Source organism: Lynx rufus, unplaced genomic scaffold (genome assembly GCF_022079265.1).
Source record: "Lynx rufus isolate CCGP_SWC_20201006 ecotype Redwood Valley unplaced genomic scaffold, mLynRuf1.p SCAF_15, whole genome shotgun sequence".
Classification (NCBI taxonomy): Eukaryota; Metazoa; Chordata; class Mammalia; order Carnivora; family Felidae; genus Lynx; species Lynx rufus.
In genome coordinates, this window is record NW_025814829.1 from 18,705,538 (window position 1) to 18,727,750 (window position 22,213).

At 35.2% G+C, this 22,213-nt stretch overlaps 1 protein-coding gene across 3 annotated transcripts in view; it reads right to left on the bottom strand.

Moving 5' to 3' along the window:
• The window catches only part of KCNT2 (potassium sodium-activated channel subfamily T member 2), a 366,395-nt gene that overhangs the window by 253,682 nt on the left and 90,500 nt on the right, over positions 1-22,213 (bottom strand). For all 3 annotated transcript variants that reach the window (XM_047077238.1, XM_047077237.1, XM_047077236.1), the window contains exons 2-3: positions 9,195-9,274; positions 6,973-7,072 (exon numbers count right to left, since the gene is read on the bottom strand). In XM_047077238.1, coding sequence (XP_046933194.1) covers positions 6,973-7,072; positions 9,195-9,274 — 180 coding nt within the window. The remainder of the gene's footprint in view (positions 1-6,972; positions 7,073-9,194; positions 9,275-22,213) is intronic.

Sequence of the window (22,213 nt, forward strand, 5' to 3'; positions counted from 1 at the left end):
CTTGAAGAAAAGCCTTTTCTTAGACAAGGCTAGGTCATGTGGAGTAGGTTTCATAATCCTTAAAAAAACATTTCTACAAAACTCTACTATATAAATTGCAGTGTGAAGTGAGATCTCCAATGAAGTCATCTTCTCCACCAATTTACTAAGCACTAAATTGGATAAATACAAAGAAGAATAATGTATAAATTCTAGTAAAAAGCTAGTGCCCAAACTCTTCTTTATAAAGTGAATTTATCTTGAAAAAAGAATATAGGATTTAATTTGCACATTTCTAGATCACCTCCAGAACAAAGAAGAAGTGAAAGTGAACCTGGCAATCAGACCGTATTTCCAAATGCAGCTTCAATCCCACTGACAATAAAGTACTAGGAGGAAAGAATAGCTGTACAGGAATATTTATTGTAGCATTATTTGTAGTAGGAAGTAGCTGGAAGAGAAAGCATCCTCGTCATCAACAATAGCAAAAATAACATGAACGAGAAAAAAATAATTGAAAAAACGATGTATACAATATTGTCCTAACTACATCAGTATGAGCATGTTATAGGTATATGTGTTTATACAGAGAGAATTTACAAAAGATTGCTCACCAAAACACTGAAAGTACTTATTGCTAGGTGTTGATATTTTAGGTAACTTCTACTTCCTTTCCTTGCCATAGGTATTCATATAGTAATAGTGTATTACTTGCCATAGGTATTCATATAGTAACAATCATGAACCAACTATAAAATCATGAAAAATAAAATAAATTTCACTTTTTTAATTATAAAAAATAAAAACAAAATTTATATGATTCAGTTATTCAGATTAAACTAAGTTTATAGATAAAATCCATGTTTGAAGCATCATTATGAAAACTGGAAGAACCAGATCAAACAATGGAAGTTACAGCAACAGTTAAATATAGAAAGTTAATGACCTGTAGCCTCAGCCACTTTTCACAGCATGCTTATTTATGGCTTCTCCAAAAGGTAAGAAAATAGCTGCTAAAAATGTCTGATAAGCTTTGGCAGCTGAGGCAGAAGTCCAGGGTTGAATATGTTAACCAGAAGAATAAAGCATTTGTTAAGCACAGGAAAGTAATAGGGTCAATAGGTGGGGCATAATTCATATGAAAGGACCGTGACTCACAAACTCGAGATGAACGCAGATTGATAGCTTTCCAAGACAACAAATACAAGCTTCTATTAACAGAAGTATAATACCCACAACCAGGGTGGAAATGATAAAACTCTCCTAATCATAACGAATACTGAGAACTGAGTACTAGGTATGGTATATAGGCTCACATCTCAACGACATATAAAATTTAGTGCATGTCTGAAACCAAGGAGACCAGGATACTGACACATAGTAGAGTCTTGACAATATATTAGGGAGATTTTTCAAAAGCTGATTCCTTTCAAAACACTAGATGTATTCATACCAGGCTACACAGCCTATCCTTAGGGTGTTAGAGGGAGGACTAAATGCTAACTCTTTGAGAGATTGGACTTTTAAGAGTTTTTCCATTACATATGCACTGGCTTAGGCTTTCTATCAACATTCCTCTCCCCTCTCCATGGTATAGAGTTGAGTGCAAAAAGCCACTCTTGACCCAAAGGCTACATTTCTCAACCTTTCAGTGAGAGTATGGTGATATCACTAATTCTCACCTGAGATACGAGAATAAAATACAAGTAAAAGTGATGTTTGTCATTTGTTTGACAGTAATTTCAAGAAGTGTATATATACCTTCTCCATGCTTTCTTTACCTTTCCGAAAACTATAGAGGATTCTTAGGTCCCAGCATATAGACACAAAATAAAACTGGTCTGCATACATAATAATGTACTTACATGTTATAGAGCATGCGCGTGTGTGCGTGTGTGGGTGTGTGTATGTGTATGCGTGAATCAGTGGAGAAAATATCTACACTAAAAGCACCAGCATTAGACACTAGTAAACAAAAAAAAATCTTTTAAATTTTTGATATATATGTTGGAGCACTTGGTGCTAACTTTAATCTCTACTGCAACTAATATACATGAGAGAAGAAAAGGTCTACATTATGACATTCCTTCCTATTGGACATCACATATTTGAAAGATACTGTCAAAATTTTATTTCTCCTTTTAATAACTGTTACCCTAAAGAAGAAATAATCTTTAAAATGTGAATGTCACTTAAACACATTTGTTGCTCTGTTAGGCACTGATTTTCAATGTCAATCCAAATACTATAAAGGATAAGCACATTCATGTACTTCTTACCCCTGTCTCTATCCCTTGATATTAAAAACTAATAATCACTTCCACAATTTTTAAAATGGAAGAGGATGCATTGGTTTTGACACACAATGAAGAACTGTTAAGCACCAGCAGGCAATGAGTCAATGCTGATGGCTCATGTCTCAATGAAATTCATAAACTACATGGTGGAGGTGTGTTTCCTCTGCTAATGCTTTTAAATCATTTACTACAAACTGTGTGGACATCACAGTTTGTCACTTGTACAATTTGATACAATAACAATAGCACTTTTTCATATCTTCATTTGTCCATACTTGCAACATCTTTATATCAATTTTCGCTCTGAAGAGATTTAAAAATAAAGCAAAGCAGCACAAAATATCCACAGCTTTATTATGTCAGAAACTCTAATTAAATAAATCTCTTTGCTGAATTAGCCTCATTATTTTAAAGTAGAGTCTGTGCCCATAAAGGCCACTTCTGTTTTTCATTAACCAATACTGCACTGACAATGGGAACTGAACAGAACATTGTATTCAAAATGGAGCCATAAGTTATGTTGTTATGTTTTTTAATTGCAGTAATCTGGTTTTTCAAATGTATATCCTCTATAATTATGGCTAAATATTCTCAGTAATATGACACAGAAGTTAATTGTAGGAAACTTTGTTCCTCTTAATGTTTTTCAAATAATATAATTTTACTCTGCCATCATTCCCCAATGCCCTCTCACCCTTAGAGAGATTCTATCATGCCTAATTTTATGATTTTCAGATCACTCTAATGTACATTTTATTTATAAATCACCAAATTTTAAGAACTATTGTAGTGTGCGTTTAGAAAGAAGTGTAGTGTGAACCATTTTTAATAATACATAGACAGAAAAATGTAATAAATGTAATATTCACTGCCATCTCTAGCCAGTGGCCCTTAATCATCTTGATTATGCAACACTATCAATAAAACTGTTGAACATAATTCCATTATTTCAACAACATTCCCTGACCCACCAAGTCTTACACTAAATATGAGAGCTACAGAGGCAAGTAGAACATGGTCCTTGCCCTCCATAAGCAAACAAAGAGAACATAGGCAACATGTTAAGTGTTGGGACAGAAGTAGGGTGGGGGTGGGGGTGGTAGCGGGAGGCTCAGAGACTCCCTAGAAGCCACTCCTAACCCAGAGTAAAACTGGGCTATAGATCATGATGTCAGGTGAGAATTTCAGATTAGGTGCTACCCAAAATTGTTACCCTGAAGGTCCACAAGTCCTGACCCAAGTTGAAAAGGAGTAGGTAGTGATGTGGGAAACAAAGGCAGAAGGAAATGGCAGATTAAATTAAATTTCCTCATAACCTGCAGCCCACTGACAAACACTTGAGGCAAGCAGAGCAAAGTTTCTCCAGGAACTCCCTACCATTTTAATGCTAAGGTTTTGCTAGAGGGAAAAACCTTAGCTAGACCATAGCTAGGCCTCCAGTATCCTGTGGGTCTTTTTTAGCATATGAAAATCTCATTGGAAACTTCCCCTGGACTTTACCTCCCCCAACTCCAGAGTATACAACCAGTCTCTCCTCATGGTCCCCGGGCAGTTCTTTCTGCCCACAGGTCCCGTCCCTGCTTTAATAAAATCACCTTTTTGCACCAAAGACATCTTCAAGAATTCTTTCTTGGCTGTTGGCTCCGGACCCCCTGAACCCCACTATCACCCCAAAACCTCATCAGGTAGGGAAGCTAGGAATGGGAAACAGAAGTCCAAGAAGACAAAGCAGAATATGCAAAGGCTCAGAGACAAAGGAGAACAGAGTATGTATAAGTGGCTTGAGGTAGGTGAGCTTGGCTGGATAGGAGGTAAGGTGAGATAAGCAAAGGTCAGATTATAAAGGACCTTCATTTATTCAGTTATTCACTCACTCGTTTAATAACTAACTACTGGTTGCCTGGGGGGCTCAGTTGGTTAAACATCTGACTCTTGATTTCAACTCTCATGGTTCATGAGTTTCAGCCCCCACCCCCTCCCTGTCTAGCTCTGCACTGATAGTGTGGAGCCTGCTTGGGATTCTCTCCCTCTCTCTCTCTGCCCCTCCCCTGCTCACACATGCTCGCTAGCTCTCTCTCTCTCTCTCAAAGGTAAATAAATAAATTTTTAAAAACAAATAAATAACTACTGAGAGTCAAATTTTTTCTGAGGATTCAGACAATAATCGATGCCCTCATGGAAGAGCCACAGCAATCCATGTGGAATACACAGGAAACAAAACAAGTATACTACTTATAACATATGAAAGAGATAAAGGCAGTAGAGAAAAGTTAAAAGGGAAAAGAAAAAAAGTATTTGAGGGAGTCTTGTGAGGAGAATACAATTTTAAACAGGATATTTAGGTAAAGTTTCACTGAAAATACAATTTTGAGTAAAGATCTGAGGAAGTGTGCCTTATGTTATCTGATGGAAGAGAATTCCAGACAGAGGGAACAGCAGGTATGAAGGCCTAAGCCAGCTCTGTGGTTGGTATGATCCAGAAACAGAGAAGAGGCCAATGTGACTGGAACAAAATGGGTGGAGGAGGAGGAGGAGGAGGTGAAGTTACAGGGAAGCCATGGGAAGCACCTCAGCATTCAGAGCACAGCCATGTCAAGATCTGACTTAGAACTTAAAGAAACACTGGCTGCTATATTAAAAATAAACCAAAGAGGAGCAAAGGCGCAATTAGCAGAACTAATTAGGAGGGCTACTGCAGTACTCAGGTGACAGAAGGTGGCCTGTGCCAGGATGGCAGCCTTGAGAAGTGATTCTATGCTGGATATATCTTGAAAATAGAAATGACAGAATTTTCTAAGGGGTTTGCATATGCTGCAGAGTGTGAGACCAAAAGAGAAGTTAAGAATAACTCTAAAGCATTTGGCCTGAGCAACTGTTAGGTTGGAATTTGGTTCTGCTGAAATGTGGAAGGCTGAGAGTGGGGCAGGGCTAGGGGAAGGATGGAACTGTCACATGTTGAGATGTGGAAAAGCACAGAAGAAGCCAATTGGAACACGGCAACTTCGAAATGCCTATTAAACATCCAAGTAGAAAGGATGAATATGCAGTTCAAAAGCGGGGGAGAGTAGGGGTGGGCGACCAGGGCAGGGACCAGGAAGGTGCTGGCTTCTGGGGTCAATGACTTAACCATGGATAAAGGCAGAAAAATATTAGTGCTGAAGGCCACAAAGCGAAGGGCAAATATAAGAAAATTTCTGCTTCTCTGTATGTCAGGTGGGAATAATAAGATTAAGTGCATATTGAAGGTAATAACATAAATAAAACAATTAGACCAATGCCAGAAAAGAGCAAGAACTCCAAAATATACAACCATTCACAGGCTGAAAAGTCCCTGAGGGTAGAGAATGTTGTATCTTGAGTCACAGAAATATAAACACATGCCAAGTATTCAATAAAGATATAGTGGAATAGCCATAATTATATCTCATTAAATAAATTAAAATTGTACAAAGAATTATCACATAAATTGTTATATAGGAAAATTTCAGTTGTTCATCTTTAATCCTTTAATAAATACAGAATAATTTTCACTGTCTACACAAGCTGAGGAGTAACCGACTAATTTAAATGCATAATATATCATCACTTCCCATTTTATTTTGATCTTTCGTATTTCTCAATTTTATTAGGGTGAACCTCCACATGAAAAACAATTGTACAAAAGTTAGCCACCAAATTTGTTTTCTGCTTTGAAAACTATTTAAATTTAGTAGGTTGGACAGGAGACCATGATGGTGATGAGTTAAAAATTATTCATGCTCTTACACAGACAGTTCCTTTCCCTACTACTTCTAGTGAAGGATAGAGCCTAAAAAGGGAAGTCTATAAATGAACAGAAATGCAATTTAATAAAAGCAACATAATAATGTATGGAAAAATAAGTTAAAATAAGTCAATAAGTCATTTAACTCAAATAAGATAAAGAGCTACACAAGCTAAATCTGAGACTTAGTCATGCATCCCAGTATATATGCTGGAGTGCTTCAAAAGTCACTAGATTTTTGTTGTTGTTGTTTCGGGTTTTTTGGGTTTTTTGGTTTGTTTGTTTTTCAATTCCACTGATAAATGAAATCATACAGTATTTCCAGTTTTCTAATTTATTTCACTTAACATAATGCCCTCAAGGAATCTTTAAAAAGAAAAGGTAACACCTGGTAGAACTGAAAATACTTACATAGCTGGCATACAAAAGAGTATACCTTTTTGGAGTATATGTAAATCAAGAAGAGAGAGGTATATGGGTCTTTAAAGAGACTAACTCTATACTAAGCAATTACTTAAGAGTACTTTGGTTAGCAATAGAAATTATATGGGTGGGTATCCAGTATTAGCTTTGATAAATAGATAATAAAAGAAGAGATGTTTACTTTTCTTTAAAGAATGTTTTTTTCTTTTCTTTTCTTTTTTGAGCTTATTTATTTATTTAAGTAATCACTACACCCAACAGGGGGCTCAAACTCATGACGCCAAGATGAGCACACTCTTCTGACTGAGCCAGTCAGGCACCGGAAGAAGAAATGTTTAAAAAAGAACCTACAACGATTATATTCATGTATTAATTGAAAGCCAGATCAATTTAATTGTGACAAATACCTAAAACATCCTTAAGAAAATGAATTCCATAGAACACCCTTCAAAATTATAATACAATTCAAAATAATCGAAAGACTGTTGTTGAAGTTCAAAGACATCTTACCATTCATTTCCTTGTGAAGGGTTTTCTAGTAGCACTCGGATTATGTATAATAAACAGCTTAATAATTTGAGAGAAAAATTGAATAGACGAATTCTTAGACCTTTAAACAAACAACAAAAATTTAATTTTCATGTTAACTTAGTTCACGAAAGTCTAAAAAAATTGCCACAAATAACAACTTTAAATATAGCACTTATTGTATTTAAAAACTCTTTAAATTTTAGACATCTGAATTTTAATTGGCTAAATATTGGGGAAAAAATGTGAGATTGACAGACTGCATGCACTGCAAATGGCCGCAAATATTACACCCAAGAATAAATCTTGGTTTGAGCACTGAGAAGCCACAAAAATCATGATTGGTTCAGGTATGCTTAGAAGTATAAGTATTTTTTATATCCATGAATTTTGGAATAAATTTTAGCTAGCTAGAAAATCTAGCTGCTTACAAATCCACCAGATAAGTTATACATCCTTTACTTTCAGAACACCTTGTAGATTTGATTGTAAAGAAATTATAATCATGTATATAATTATATATTATACACTCAGTAATTACATAATTATAGAAGAATCATAATAGCATTTGCTGGAAAATACATATACATTCACACACATTTTAGTTCTACCAGTTGAAACTTACTTTTTCCTTTAGGTTAAGTACTAATGCAATCTTAGATATTTGGGGGGTATTGAGACTGTCATATATGTATCTGTGAAACTGTGTAAGTCACAGTTATGAGGCTTATAATACTTAGTGATGAAGAAGAACAATTAACATTAAGCAAAATATGCTTAAAGTCTGATTAATAGAAACATTACCGTTCCTGCAATTATCAGGTGGTATCTGATTCATGCATTATGAATAAAATTTTGAGAAAGGTCTTCTTATAATTATTATTTAATAAAATCTGCAAGTGAAATGTCATTTTTTTTTCTCTGCTATATGTGAGTGTACTTGAGGTAACATTTCTTAACAGTAAAAGATTAATGCCTATTAATTTTGTAATTTTCCTAGGCTTCCTTATTAAAATGGCAGGTACACTTTTTACGGGTTAACTTCTTTATAAAGTCTTTTAAACTGTTAATGAAATTGCCCTGGTTTTATAGAACCGGTCTCCTCAAAAGACTGCTTAATCAAAGTTGGCTGCTGGTAAAGTATTCAAATAATACATCTATATTTCCTGGCCTGGAGAGAGAGAATTATTAGCATTAAGATCAAGAAGACCTTCTATTCAAATGATATGGCCCCATTAGTTTACATCTATTGGTAGGACTTCCTTGGAAATTGTAAACAACCAGGTTAGAGAGGCATTAGCTATTCTTAGCCTTACCTTTGCAGCTAAGTTGCCATTAAGAATCTCTAAGCAGTGTGCCTTACAGTCTGAAATATTCCTTAGAGTCAGTATTTTGATAACTTCCAACAACTCAGGCTTTTCTCTTTGAACCCTATAAGGGCACAACTTAATCGAGACCACCCAAAGAAGATTCCAAGATCAAAATTCAGAAAGAACAAAGTCTACACCACTTTCCAATAGTAGACCTTTCCACTATTTGTTGACATTTTAAGCAATAATCATGTGAAAAATTGCATACTGACTCATTATTTTTGGCTTTTTAAAAATACGTGGTATTACGGGGAGGCAACAGGTATCACTGACCCATCAGCCTTGAATGGTCTTAGCTCAGTAACTATGCCAATTTCATGTCTTCCTCAAGTTGCAATGTTTCCTAAACTTATCTGATGAGAAGAATCAGTGGAGTATGAAACTGTGCGCTGAGCCCTACACTTCCTGATTCAAAATCTCCAGAGAAGGATGTTAGTAATCTGTACATTTCAGAAAACCCTAGATGTTTCTTATTATCAGGCATGAATGGGAAACATTAAACTCTTCCCCAGTAAATCAGACAGTTGTTCCCATCTGGTTGGAGCCTTCTCAAACCAAGTTTTACATGTGCCTCACAGTTAAAATAAGGGGACCCCTCATTTAAATTATTTTCCTCACTAATCCAAATGGCCCTCTCACAAGTCTACCTACTGGTGTGGGATTTGGGGAACTGCAGGTATTCAAACACCCTAACACCACCACATGTAACATCAATAACTTTCTGAATTTTTACTGCCTGGCAGACAAGATTATGCTAAAGGATTGCACAGCTGATTTTTTTTAGTTAAACATATGTATAAACATGTTGATGGGAGAATAAAATGAATGACTTACTTGACCTCTGGTTTTTGATAAAAAATAACTTTAGTCTCTCTTTAAATGTGTTTTCATTCATATAGAATTCAACTTGTACCCTGCAAGCAGAAGATAACAATATAATTAAAAATAATACATAAAGAATAAAATTATTTTATTTAATGCATTATAATATACTTTGAACAAACCCCTACTACAGAAAATGAAAATTGAGTAAAATGCTCAATTTTTTGTAAAGAACCCGTTACTTTCCAATTCTAAACATAGTAAGTTCAAATATCTTACATATTTAATTCTATTATCAGTATTAGTGGATATAATGAGTGGTATGGATGATTCAAAACAGCAGTAATATGTGTCTTTGGAATAATTTTGAATCAATGTTTTCCCAAGTTTTTCCCATTATTAAAATCAATTGGATGTTTGAACAGCGTCAATGCAAACTGATCCAGTTTGACCCCCACCACCCAAAGCACTGCATCAGAATCTTAAGGGCCTGGGACGGAAAATCTATTTTTAACAAGTCCTTCCCTTCATCTTGAGCCTATATGAAACAGCACATTATGGGACATTTTACCATTTTATTTATTTATTTAGGCTAATATTAATATACACATGATCAACAAAGGGTAGTAATGACAAGTAGAATGTTAAAGTCAACATAGAGGGGCGCCTGGGTGGCGCAGTCGGTTAAGCGTCGACTTCAGCCAGGTCACGATCTCACGGTCCGTGAGTTCGAGCCCCGCGTCAGGCTCTGGGCTGATGGCTCAGAGCCTGGAGCCTGTTTCCGATTCTGTGTCTCCCTCTCTCTCTGCCCCTCCCCCGTTCATGCTCTGTCTCTCTCTGTCCCAAAAATAAATAAACGTGGAAAAAAAAAAATTTTTTTTAAAGTCAACATAGATATGTTATAAACCAGATAAAACAATGAAGGAACTGAATATTATATATGTGATGTATAATAAAATACTATCAACAGTCTAAAAAAATAGTAGCCTGCTAATAAATACATTTGCTTTCTCCCTAAATTCCAGCAAACTTCTCTCATGTGATAAGACACAATATTTTAGGAGTGTCTGGGTGGCTCAGCCTGTTAAGCGCCCATGGCTCAGGTCATGATCTCACAGTCTGTGAGTTCAAGCCTGACATCAGGATCTGTGCTGAGGGCTCAGATCCTGGAACCTACTTCCGATTTTGTGTCTCCCTCTCTCTCTGCCCCTCCCCTGCTTGGGCTCTGTCTGTCTGTCTCTCTCTGTCTCTCTCTCAAAAATAAACATTAAAAAAAATGTTAAGACAGAATTAATATTTTTTAAATATTGAGTGAAAAGAAATATCATGTTCATGATGATTTGTTAATGATCATCATTTGCAATTTTCTTAATGGTCTCAAATACATTTATTTATTTTAAGTTATGATTCCAAAACAGCTACAAACGCACTTTAATGTTTACACAAACATTACACTTAATTTCATTTTTCCTAACATCACAAAATTTTGATCTTTTGTAACTGGTATTTTGAAATTTGTTTAATGTTTGTTTATTTTTGAGAGAGAAAGACAGAGCATGAGCAGGGGAGGAACAGAGAAGAGAGGGAGACACAGAATCCGGAGCAGGCGCCAGGCTCTGAGCTGTCAGCACAGAGCCCGACGTGGGGCTTGAACTCATGAACCGTGAGATCATGACCTGAGCTAAAGTTGGACACTTAACCGACTGAGCCACCCAGGTGCCCCATGTAACTGGTATTTTGTAACTCTTAATTCCCTTCACCTATTTTGCACCTCCCAACTGCCATCCTCTCTGGCAACCACCATTCTGTTCTCTGTATCTCTGAATTTTGTTCCATTTTGTTTGTTCATTTGTTGCATTTTTTAGATTACAAATTTAAGTGGAATTTAATGGGGATATAGTAGACAGCAGGGTGACTATGTTGAATATTAATGTACTGCAAATTTGAAAGTTGGTAAGAAAGTTAATCTTAGGGGTGCCTGAGTGGCTCAGTGGGCGAAGCAGCCAACTGGATTTCAGCTTAGCTCATGATCACAAGGTTCAAGAGATCAAGCCCCGCATCAGGCTCTGAGCTGACAGCATAGAGCCTGTTTGGCATTCTGTCTCTCCCTCTCTCTCTGCCCCTCCCCCACTTGTGCTCTTGCTCTCTCTCAAAATAAATACATACACATCAGAAAAAGAGTAAATCCTAGAAATTCTCATCACAAGAAATGTTTTCTAACTCTGGAGATAGATGATAACTAGATTTATTGTGGTGATCACTGTATACAAATGTCCAATCATTATGTTTACATCTGAAACTAGTATAATGTTGTATGTCAACTATACTTCAATAAAATAATTGCAATATCCTCTAGCAGAACACTTACATATGCATGTCTATGTGCATGTACACACTCCCATACACACATACACAAACTTACATACTCACACACGCCACATAAGTGCATGCACACACATAGAGACACAGAACTCCAGTAGTATCTTAGAATCCATCACTGAGTCTTTTCCCTCATTTTTTTGATTGAAAAGGCAGTTCATTTTAAATAAAGTAATTGTAACACTGATCAAGCTAAACTATTTCAAATTTGATATAGATAGAAAAGGAAATTTGAAAGGACGTACGGCTATTACACAATAATTCAGCAAAGACCATGCAGATTTGCTCTAGAGTTAACAAGTTTATAAGAATAGGAGTTCAGGATAATATCTGAACTTCAGTACTGGGTATATAACAAAGGTTTAACTAAAAGGAGATCATTTAAAGCCTGATGCAAAATAATGAGATTCTGGGAAGTGTCTCATATGAGGAAAAGTTTAAGGAACTGGAAATGTTTAGCCTAAATATGAACAGTTAGCAGTAATATAAGGGTTATCTTTATTTTTAAAAAATTTTTTTAAATGTTTATTTACTTTTGAGAGAGAGACAGAGTGCGAGCGGGGGAGGGGCAGAGAGAGACAGAGACCAGAATCCAAAGCAGGCTCTAGGCTCTGAGCAATCAGCACTGATCCCCACACAGGGCTAAAACGCCCAAGCCCTGAGATCATGACCTGAGCTGAAGTCAGATGCTCTATCAACTGAACCATCCAGGCGCCTCAAAGGTTGTCTTTAAATATTAAAGTGGTTACCACTATTAACATGACATGACTCAATACATGATCCTCTATTGTATATAATTAATCATAGAGAAATAGGAGAATTAGGAATGAGATTACCCAATTATGAAATGACCATCATTGTGAAGTGGAGAGCCCTCCAATGTATATAATTGTGCCAAAGATTGGAACAGCTTGTAATGCAGTGACTTTTTTTCCTGAGATAAAGACAATTTTGCATGAGACAAATTCTCTGATTAAATGACTTCCAGATTCCTTTCTCATTATAATATTATATGAAGTAAAACTCTTAATTAATCTAGTTCTCTAACAGAGTTTAGTGTTTATCCTTCCTAATTTTTTTCATGATTTTAATTTATTTTATATAACCTCTTTGTATTTCCCTTTCCAGATTTAAATATGCTTTTCCTTTTTTCCTTCTCCCCTTCCTCCTTCCCTTCCTCCTTTCCTTCCTTCCTTCCTTCTAAACCCTCTCCTCCCATCTCTCCAAATTTACCTCTATACAAATAGGTCAACTTAGTGCACTCCTTCTGGATTTCCCCAGAACCTCATGGTTTTAGTCACATTTACCCCAATATAATAGTGGAATTATGATTGTACTTAATAAAAATAAAGTAGAAAAGCAATTACTAAGTGGTATCTTCTCCCATCGACACATTTTCATTGTTTAATAATATTAGCTTTATAGTGGTCAACAACATTTTATTGTTTTATTTGCATAGATCCTATATTTCTCTGTGACATTTATTTCTGAGTATTTTATAATTTTGGTTGCTATTTTTAAACGGTTTTGTTCCAACTTTTAACTTTTGGTTTTGGTATTGTAAATGGTTACCATGTTGAATTCCTTTATATGTAGTAATATTATTTTTCAGGTTTATTGCTTGGGTTCTCTGGGCGGACAATCATGCCATCTAAAAATTTCCAATATTTTTGTTTACATTTAGCTGTTATTATACTGACTAGCATTTATTGAAGAAAAAATACCAACTGTGGTTTGTGTTCTTAAAAGGCCTCTTGTGCTTTAGCAATTATTATATTGTTGACCCTGGAATTTCAATAAATATTCCTACTTTACTAAAAATTATATCAGGAGTAGAGGGATATTGATTGTTATCAAAAACTAACTTGACTCTATCAAACTGATAGTACCTTGCTGGGATTTTTTTTTTGACATTGATTTGGTGAATTATTTCAACAGTTTTCCTATTATGCAATTATTTCTCAAGTCTGGAATAATTTTGGTAATCATTAATTATTCAGGTAATTTACTGGTGGATTCATTTTCTTATACTTTAAGGAGTTCTTCTTCTATAGTCATAACTAAGATTGATGTACTATCATCTTTAGATTATTCTGAGAACTTCAAATACAAATTGAAAAACTCTCCAGATTCTCTATAGTCTGTAACAATTTTAAAGACTATAGAGACGTTTTGTGTAACCATCATCAATTTGCCTTATATTGATTTTAATTTGTTACTTTATTTCCTTCTCATTGTGTTACTCTGGTTACTTGAATTTAGTATAAAAATCATGCAGGATCTTGTTAAAAACCAATTTCCTTGTTTCACTCTTAAAATTCCTCTTCACTAACTCTGAAGTCGGACTCACCACTTTAATCACACAAAAAAATTCTGTCCCAGACTGTCCACACACCGTTCTTTCAGAAACACTATTTCACTTTTTTCAAGGGTTAATAATGTCTTGGGCTCTGTTTAGGATGTCAAATATTTGCAGGGGTACCTGGGTGGCTCAGCTGGTTAAGCGTGCAACTCTTGATTTTGGCTCAGATCATGATCTTGTGGTTCGTGGATTTGAGGCCCGCCTACATTGGGCTCTGCACTGACAGTGCAAAGCCTGCTTGGGATACTCTCTCTCCTTCAATCTGTCCCTCTCCCTTCTTTCTCTCTTAAACTAAATAAATAAATAAAAACTTAAAAAAAAACAAAACATTTGCCAATATTCTCTTTGGAACTTGTAGCAGATATAGAGAACTACCAAAAGAAAACTCTTCCTATATTTCTACTTGGTGCTGCTCCTTTCTGCCTCCCTCTGATTCTGCAATATCAGTCACAGAGTCCGTGCACGAGTTTTTATGACTATACTCATTTCAAACAAGGCACTATCTGCCTGGACTTTCTGGTCCAGCAGGCAGGTTCAGTGGATACATGCTAGTCTATTTATTTGTTGGTGGTTGTTTTTTGTTTTTGTTTTTGTTTTTTTGGAAAATCTACATTTGGATGTCAAATTAATGTACATAGCTCCCATTGCAATTCCCATGTCTAAGAACTTTTCACCTGACATCATTTCTGTGTTTTTAAATTGGGACATCCTTCTAATTACATGCTTGGTGTTCTGACTCCAAAGACTAAGGAGAAAAAGTAAAATCTCTCCGTATACTATTGCCAAGCTTCTCTCACTTTATTCCCACCACTACTAATCTTAAATGCGGTTTATGATTATGAGAATTACAACTTTTCAAATACACATTACTGTGAATGTGCACCTTATTTTCTCTAAATTCATTGTTATGCACTGAACTATGTTCCCTAAAATAATATGTTGAAGTCCTAACCCTAGTATCTCATAATGTGACCTTATGTGGGAATGAGTCATTGCAGACATAATTAGTTAAATTAACATGAGATCATACAGGAGTAGGATGGGCCCTTAATCCAATACCACTGGTGTCTTTATTACAGGAAAATTTGGATACTGACATAGAAGAAAAATGGCCATGTGAAGACAGAGACAGAGACTGGAGTTTTAGGGCCACAATCTTAGGAACACCTGGAATACCAGAGGCTGAAAAGGCAACAAGGATTCTCCCTCAGAGACTGAAGAGAGCATAGCACTACCAACAACTTCATTTCAACTTCATTACTCTATAGCTGAGAGTTAATAAACGTCTCTTGTTGTTAGGCACCTAGTTTCTGGTTTTTGGTTATGACAATCCTTGTAAACTAATACAATCATTTTCTATGATGGTGACAGTAGCATTTCTCAGTTCTATGAAGTAAGTCCATTAGAATGTAAGTTCCAAGAGGGCCAGGAATGTATTGTTTGGTTCACGCTTGCATCTTTAGCCTGCCACATTATTACTTGGGACCTTTTAGGCATTAACTATGACTGACTGAAGACCTGAATGAAAGGGTAGATTGGTCCCCAGTTCTATCTTTGGTACAAACCTTATGGACTCTCTGTGGATAGTACAGTAGGAGAGATAAAAAGCATTTTCCTTTCCTTCCTTAGATTAAACTATTTGAGGATGCAAACCCTGGGTTTTTAGTGAGCTCAATCCTTAGAAGCTCCTTCTTATTCCAACTTGATCTTCCTTATAATTAAAGATAATTCCCTGTGGGTTTATATTTTTGTTTCAATATTATTTAGATTTACTTATTTGCCCTATCTCCCCATGACTTTTATGAATATTTTGGAAAAAATACACTATCATACTTAATTTTTACAATGTTGATATGGCTTGGTTAAGGCAGTCATCAATTTTATTTTATAGAAAAAGATACTTTAATTCAAAGAATTGTAGTGAATTGCCCAAATTCATAGCCAGTACTGAGGCAGAATTGGGACACTGTTCTTTCTATTACTTCTTCTTGCCTCCTGCTTCCTCACCATAGACTCTTCATTATTAGGAGAGTTCTGGGTCATTTGTGAAATATTACAAAAGAGCATTGCAAACACCAGAGCTACCAAGGGATAAAGACAAGTATTTGTTTAGTTGTGCCCTTTGAATATTGACTCTAACCCATGTATCTATTTCCAAATATTCACTCCTAACTTCTGGTAACTAATTTATTTAATACAGCAACCATTCAAAGGGAGCCTCATAAAAAAATAAATAAATGAATGAATAAGCCTACCATCAATTCTTCATCTTAAAAAAATAACTTCACCAGTTCTTGCTCAAGTGCTTCCAACGGGTTTCTACCCAGCTTCCAACCTTTACTACATGCACAAAATTAAGTTCACTTTAAATACTCTTAAGTCCCTCCTAAATTTTCCAACCTCTCTTTTTGTCTATCCAATTCTTTTCATAATTACTCAAGCCTAAGTTTCTCACCTTCTTTAAGTCAGTAACATCTTATGAGAACTCAGAGATTAATTCTGATGACTTTCAATAGTATTCTCTTATTTTAAAAAAATTTTTTAACATTTATTTATTATGTTTGAAAGAGAGAGAGACAGAGCACGAGCAGGGGAGTGGCAGAGAGAGAGGGAAACACAGACTCCAAAGCAGGCCCCAGGCTCTAAGCTCTCAGCACAGAGCCCTATGCAGAGCTCAAACTCATGAACTGTAAGATCATGACCTGAGCCAAAGTTGGACGCTTAACCGACTGAGCCACCCAGGTGCCCGGATGTTCTCTGATTTTTAAAATGAAATTTAAAACAACATCATTTTTGGAAAGATAACCCAGGTAGTATAGATACATACTCACAACATATACGCACACATATATGCACACGGATATGTGTATGTGTGTTTGGATGTATATATGTAGTGATGTATTGGTAATGAGGGAAGAATCTGGGGTGCTAATCACTTATCAATTTTCTTTCATTATACATAATGCTGATAGCTGTTCAATAGTTGCATTTATGTTCTTGTCACTCCCTGGTAATCAAGGCTTGCAGGTAGCTGGAAATACACAAGCTTGTGGTTTCCATGGTAAAACACATCACAGTCCACCCAAGAATACTGTTGTATTCAAGTTTCTCTTCAGTTAGAAAACTCATGTGTTCATGTGCAGTGTTCATCTTCAGGACTTACTGTCTGGACTTCCTCATTTTATTTAAAATAATTAAAGGTAGGCAAGCCCATTTAACTTAATTTTGCATGGGAAGCAAAAAATAAAGAAAGCTAGGATAAGTGTAAAGGTACATTTTTTCAAACTTAAGTTGCAAGGAGATTTTGCCTTTTCATAGCCCTGCCCAACTGCATAAGCTGGGTGCAGGCCTAGTTCAAGCCATTAAAAAAAAAGAAAAGAAAAGAGAAAAGAAGAAAAAAGAAAAGAGGAGAGGAAAGGGGAGGGGAGGGGAGGGAGAAGGAGGAAAGGGGAGGGGAAGAGAGGAGAGGAGAGGAGAGGAGAGGAGAGGAGAGGAGAGGAGAGAAGAGAAGAGAAGAGAAGAGAAGAGAAGAGAAGAGAAGAGAAGAGAAGAGAAGAGAAAAAAATTGCAAACATTTATTCATTTTTATTCTAAGTATGTAATAAAAAGTAGCAAAAATATATAGCATTTAGACTTACAGTAAACTGTGTTTGTTATGCATTATAAATCTTTTCCACCACCACCTCAAAAAACAGATCAGATGCTTTAAGATCATGTCCATTTCTTTTCTCTCACCTCAACTCTATTTCTTCCCATTACACACACACACACACACACACACACACACACACACACGTGCGCACACGCGCATGTATACATATACATGCATAAACATATATATACATATATACACATGTATATACATATATATATATATATATATATATATGCATGCATACATGTACACATACATTCTGGAAGTATATACAAAGCTATTAGCCCCAGAAAGGGTTATAAGCTTACATAACATGACTAAGGCAGCACAGCCCCACCACAAACCTAACAGCCTACCAATCAAAACTCATAACAGCTACAACATGCAAATCTTCTTTTCTTTATCTCTATACTTGTAAGAAGAGGATATAAGATACCACCTAATCTCTAACTCATATTGGAATAGTGAACCCAGTCATTTAAAAACCTTGATGAAAAATATAACGGTGCTCATGCAGCCCAGGATGGCTAAGAATGGCAGGGTTAAATAGCAAAACCCAGTTTGGTGAGGGAAAAAAATGTGTGTTTTCAAAGAGGGACCCACTGGATCTCAAGAGTCAAGTCATGTTAAACAGATACTAGTTGTTAGTATGAATCCAGAAATTACAAGAAGACACTCATGTACAGTGAAAGAAGTACCTTTTAATTTTATATAATTATTTGCACCAATGACATAAGACTTTAAATCCACCCTCCAATCAGCTCTTCCATTTGGCACTCATAAGTTATATTTCACTAATGGGCACAGCTCACTAGGACACATATATTTCTTTAGAATATTCTAGTACTTAGCACTCATAACTCAGGTAAAAGTAACATATATGACTTGAAATAGGTACATCATATTGGGTTAGATAAATTTTTTTTTATTTTTTCAACGTTTATTTATTTTTGGGACAGAGAGAGACAGAGCATGAACGGGGTAGGGGCAGAGAGAGAGGGAGACACAGAATCGGAAACAGGCTCCAGGCTCTGAGCAATCAGCCCAGAGCCTGACGCGGGGCTCGAACTCCCGGACCGCGAGATCGTGACCTGGCTGAAGTCGGACGCTTAACCGACTGCGCCACCCAGGCGCCCCAGATATATTTAAAGATAAGGTCACACAATTTGGAGGAAAAAGGGAAAATAGTTGCAAATAGAATTTCACTCCATAAATTTTAACAGTAAAACTAATGGGTTTTCTAGGGAAATTGACTCTTTTCCCACAGTAGTTTGTATGTTCATTTGTTTGTTTATTTCACAGTGCAGTATAAGGATTAAGTGAGAGAACAGCATGGACTTTGGAATCAGATTATATGTACTTGATTATCAAATTTGCTAACTTTTATTTACTGTACAATGCAGTTATTACTTCTGTTAACAGAACTGTTATGAAAATTATGAGCCTACAAAACTGAATAATCACAACTGATAACTTTTTTCTGGTGTGTTGGTAAACTTTTTTCTGGTGTGTTGGTAATAAAGAAAGAATATGCATTTATAATTGGAAAAACAGAAACTATGGATTACTTATGTCAGTTTGATGTAGTTGATTCCTCCAAGAAACATTTCCTTAAGAAAAATAAGGATATAAGGCAATAAATAACTTCACTGTTTACTTCAGAAAATTCCTACAGATCAATTTATTGGAGACAATAGTCTGTTCACCTAGGCAAACACATCACTTATCTGCAACAACTACTCATTAAGATGTGCATTGTCTTTGTACTCATTATTCATTAAGACTTCAAAACCCTCACTTTGCCATGTCCTCCAGTTCCAAATGATTTATCATGAAAGTTGATCATTGCAAATCCTTTCTCTTTGAAAGATCCTCCTAACACCACTTGAGCCCTGATTCAAAAAGCCTAATAAATACCTGACTTCTAACATCATCTTGTGAAACACTTTTAATGCTTACTCACTTCAGGGAGCTTAAACAAGTTTAGTTTCACTGCATTAATAAATATCTAGTGACAGTTCAATTTAAACAGTATAAAGGGAATCAAACCACACCTGCTGCTCTATAACTTAATTATTTTTACTTAAACTTAAAAGATGCAGGCCTAGATCATCATTTTTAATTATTACAAAATAAGTCTATATATTCCTCTATGTTAACAACACACTATTTTTTCACTAATTCCTTACATACATAAATGGATCTTCAGGTTTTCTTTGTTTACTATTTTAAAAAACATTAAAGAAAAAATCATCTATATTATCTAATATAAATAAGTAATAAATACATTTTCTGTATTTTCACTAAATAATGTGAAAGTTAAATGTCAAATTATTTTTAAATGTCTATATAGGGCAGAGAATACACCAGTAATCTGAAAATCTAGTTATCATCTTAGCATTTTAATAGTCAAATCAAGTTCTCCCATGGAACTTTCCCAATGCATTTTCCCCAAACTGTCTGAGAAGGTAGATATAATAAATGATACAGTTAAAACACGAAAATATTATACCAGAAAAGAAGTTGCTGTCACTTTTGTCAGAAAAATTATCCAAAATTTAGAAATAGGCAAAAGAGTTTATTGGATGTTCTTTCAGTAAAATGCTAGACTCGACTTTCTATTTTCTGTGCAATTTGACACCTGTGAAGGAGCAGACATTAGCGTGTCGAGTTTTGTGTAATAGATATGCAAAGAATTGCCACCCAGTATAAGAGGTAACTCATAGGTTAACATTGATGGCCCTGTAGGGCTTTTGGAAGAGGGGTACTAACTGAGCAATCTTATTGCCTAGTAATACCTAGCTTCTTAAATGTCCTGTGGGCCAGTTTTCAAGTATTACGGTTTCACTTATTAATTAATGAGTTGAGTATAATATTTGACATTTTCATTTTATATTTGTATGAGGGACATAGCTTTCAACCTATTAAAAATTACATTTTAATAGCTCCTCTTCAAATTATTAAGAATTTCTTATTAATTATCAGTATAATTTAAAGTGCTATCACTTTGGAAAACAATTTGGTATTTATATTATAAAATACCACAGATTCTATAAAATCCCAATCAAAATCACATAGGAAATTTTGTGGAGTTTGATAAACTGATTCTACAGAAGTAAAAGATCAAACTAAATAAGAATAAAGAGTAAATATTTGCCCTATCTGGTATCTAGACTTATTATGATACTACAATAATTAAGACATTATAAAAGTAGCACAGAGAAAGACAAATTGATTAGTGAAATGAAACAGAGTCAAGAAATTGATTCATTGTGTATATTCAATATTAATATATAATAAAAGCAGTATGACAGATCAATAAGGAATACAAAGAAAGGATTCAATAAATGGACTTTTTAAATAAATAAATAGGAAAAATAATTACCTTGGACCCCTATCTCACAACTTATGGATTAAATTACATCCAAACAGGTTAAGAAAACTTTTAAATTCTTATGAAAAAAATAATGGTGAATACTTTTTTGACTTCTGAATAGTCAAAGTACTTAAGATACAAAAACATAATATCATAAACTATGTATAAAATATTTGCCTGGAAAAGTAAGAGTGTAAATCACTAAATAGCTTCAAGGATGGGCTTAGGACATTTGTATAGCTCATTTTATAAATTTTAAATTTTAATTTAAAGAGAGTGAAAAACAGGGGCGCCTGGGTGGCTCAGTTGGTTAAGTGTCCGACTTTGGCTCAGGTCATGATCTCACGGTTTGTGAGTTCGAGCCCTGCGTCGGGCTCTGTGCTGACAGCTCAGAGCCTAGAGCCTGCTTCGGATTCTGTGTCTCCTTCTCTCTCTGCCCCTCCCCAACTTGTGCTCTGTCTCTGTCTCTCAAAAAATACATACATGTAAAAAAAAAATTTTTTTTAAATAAAGAGAGTGAAAAACAAATTCACAGCTAGGAGAAGATATTTTGATACAAAACCAATAAAGGTTAAAAATCAAGAATATATGAAGAATCCTTAACACATCATAAGAAAATGACAAACGTGTAGCCAGAAGATATGAAATGGCATTTTAGAGAAAAGGAGCTATACTGGCTAATAAACTGAGGATGAAATTTCAACCTCATCAGTACTCAAGAAAATGCAAATAAGACTACAGTGAGATAACATTTTATATCCATTTGAAAAAAATCAAGAATGACACATAATAATGCCAAATGTTGAAGAGAAAGTGAATCAAAGGATTTTTTAATTGTTGGTGAAGCATAAGTTGGTGAGATCACTTTGGTAAACAATTTCGCATTATCAAATAAAACTGAATATTCATATATTGGCAGTTCAGTCATTCTACTCTTAGACAAATGCCATAGAGAAATTTATACACATGCACTAAGATGCATATACAAAAAGGGTCAAAAAAAAACGCACTTTTCATGAGAGCACAGAGAAAAACCAGAAGTAATCAAATATCCACTTACAAGGAAATGGGTAAATTGTAGCATATTTATGCAATTAAATAGAGCAGTAAAAGTTAATGAAATATGGCTATATGACACAATAAGAATGGATCTTAGTAACAGAATGCAGAAGGTAAGAAGCAAGTTTAAAAAGACTACACTACATGCAGCATGCTAGCCACTTTTAAGTTCAAAAATATCTAAAACTAAACAATAATTT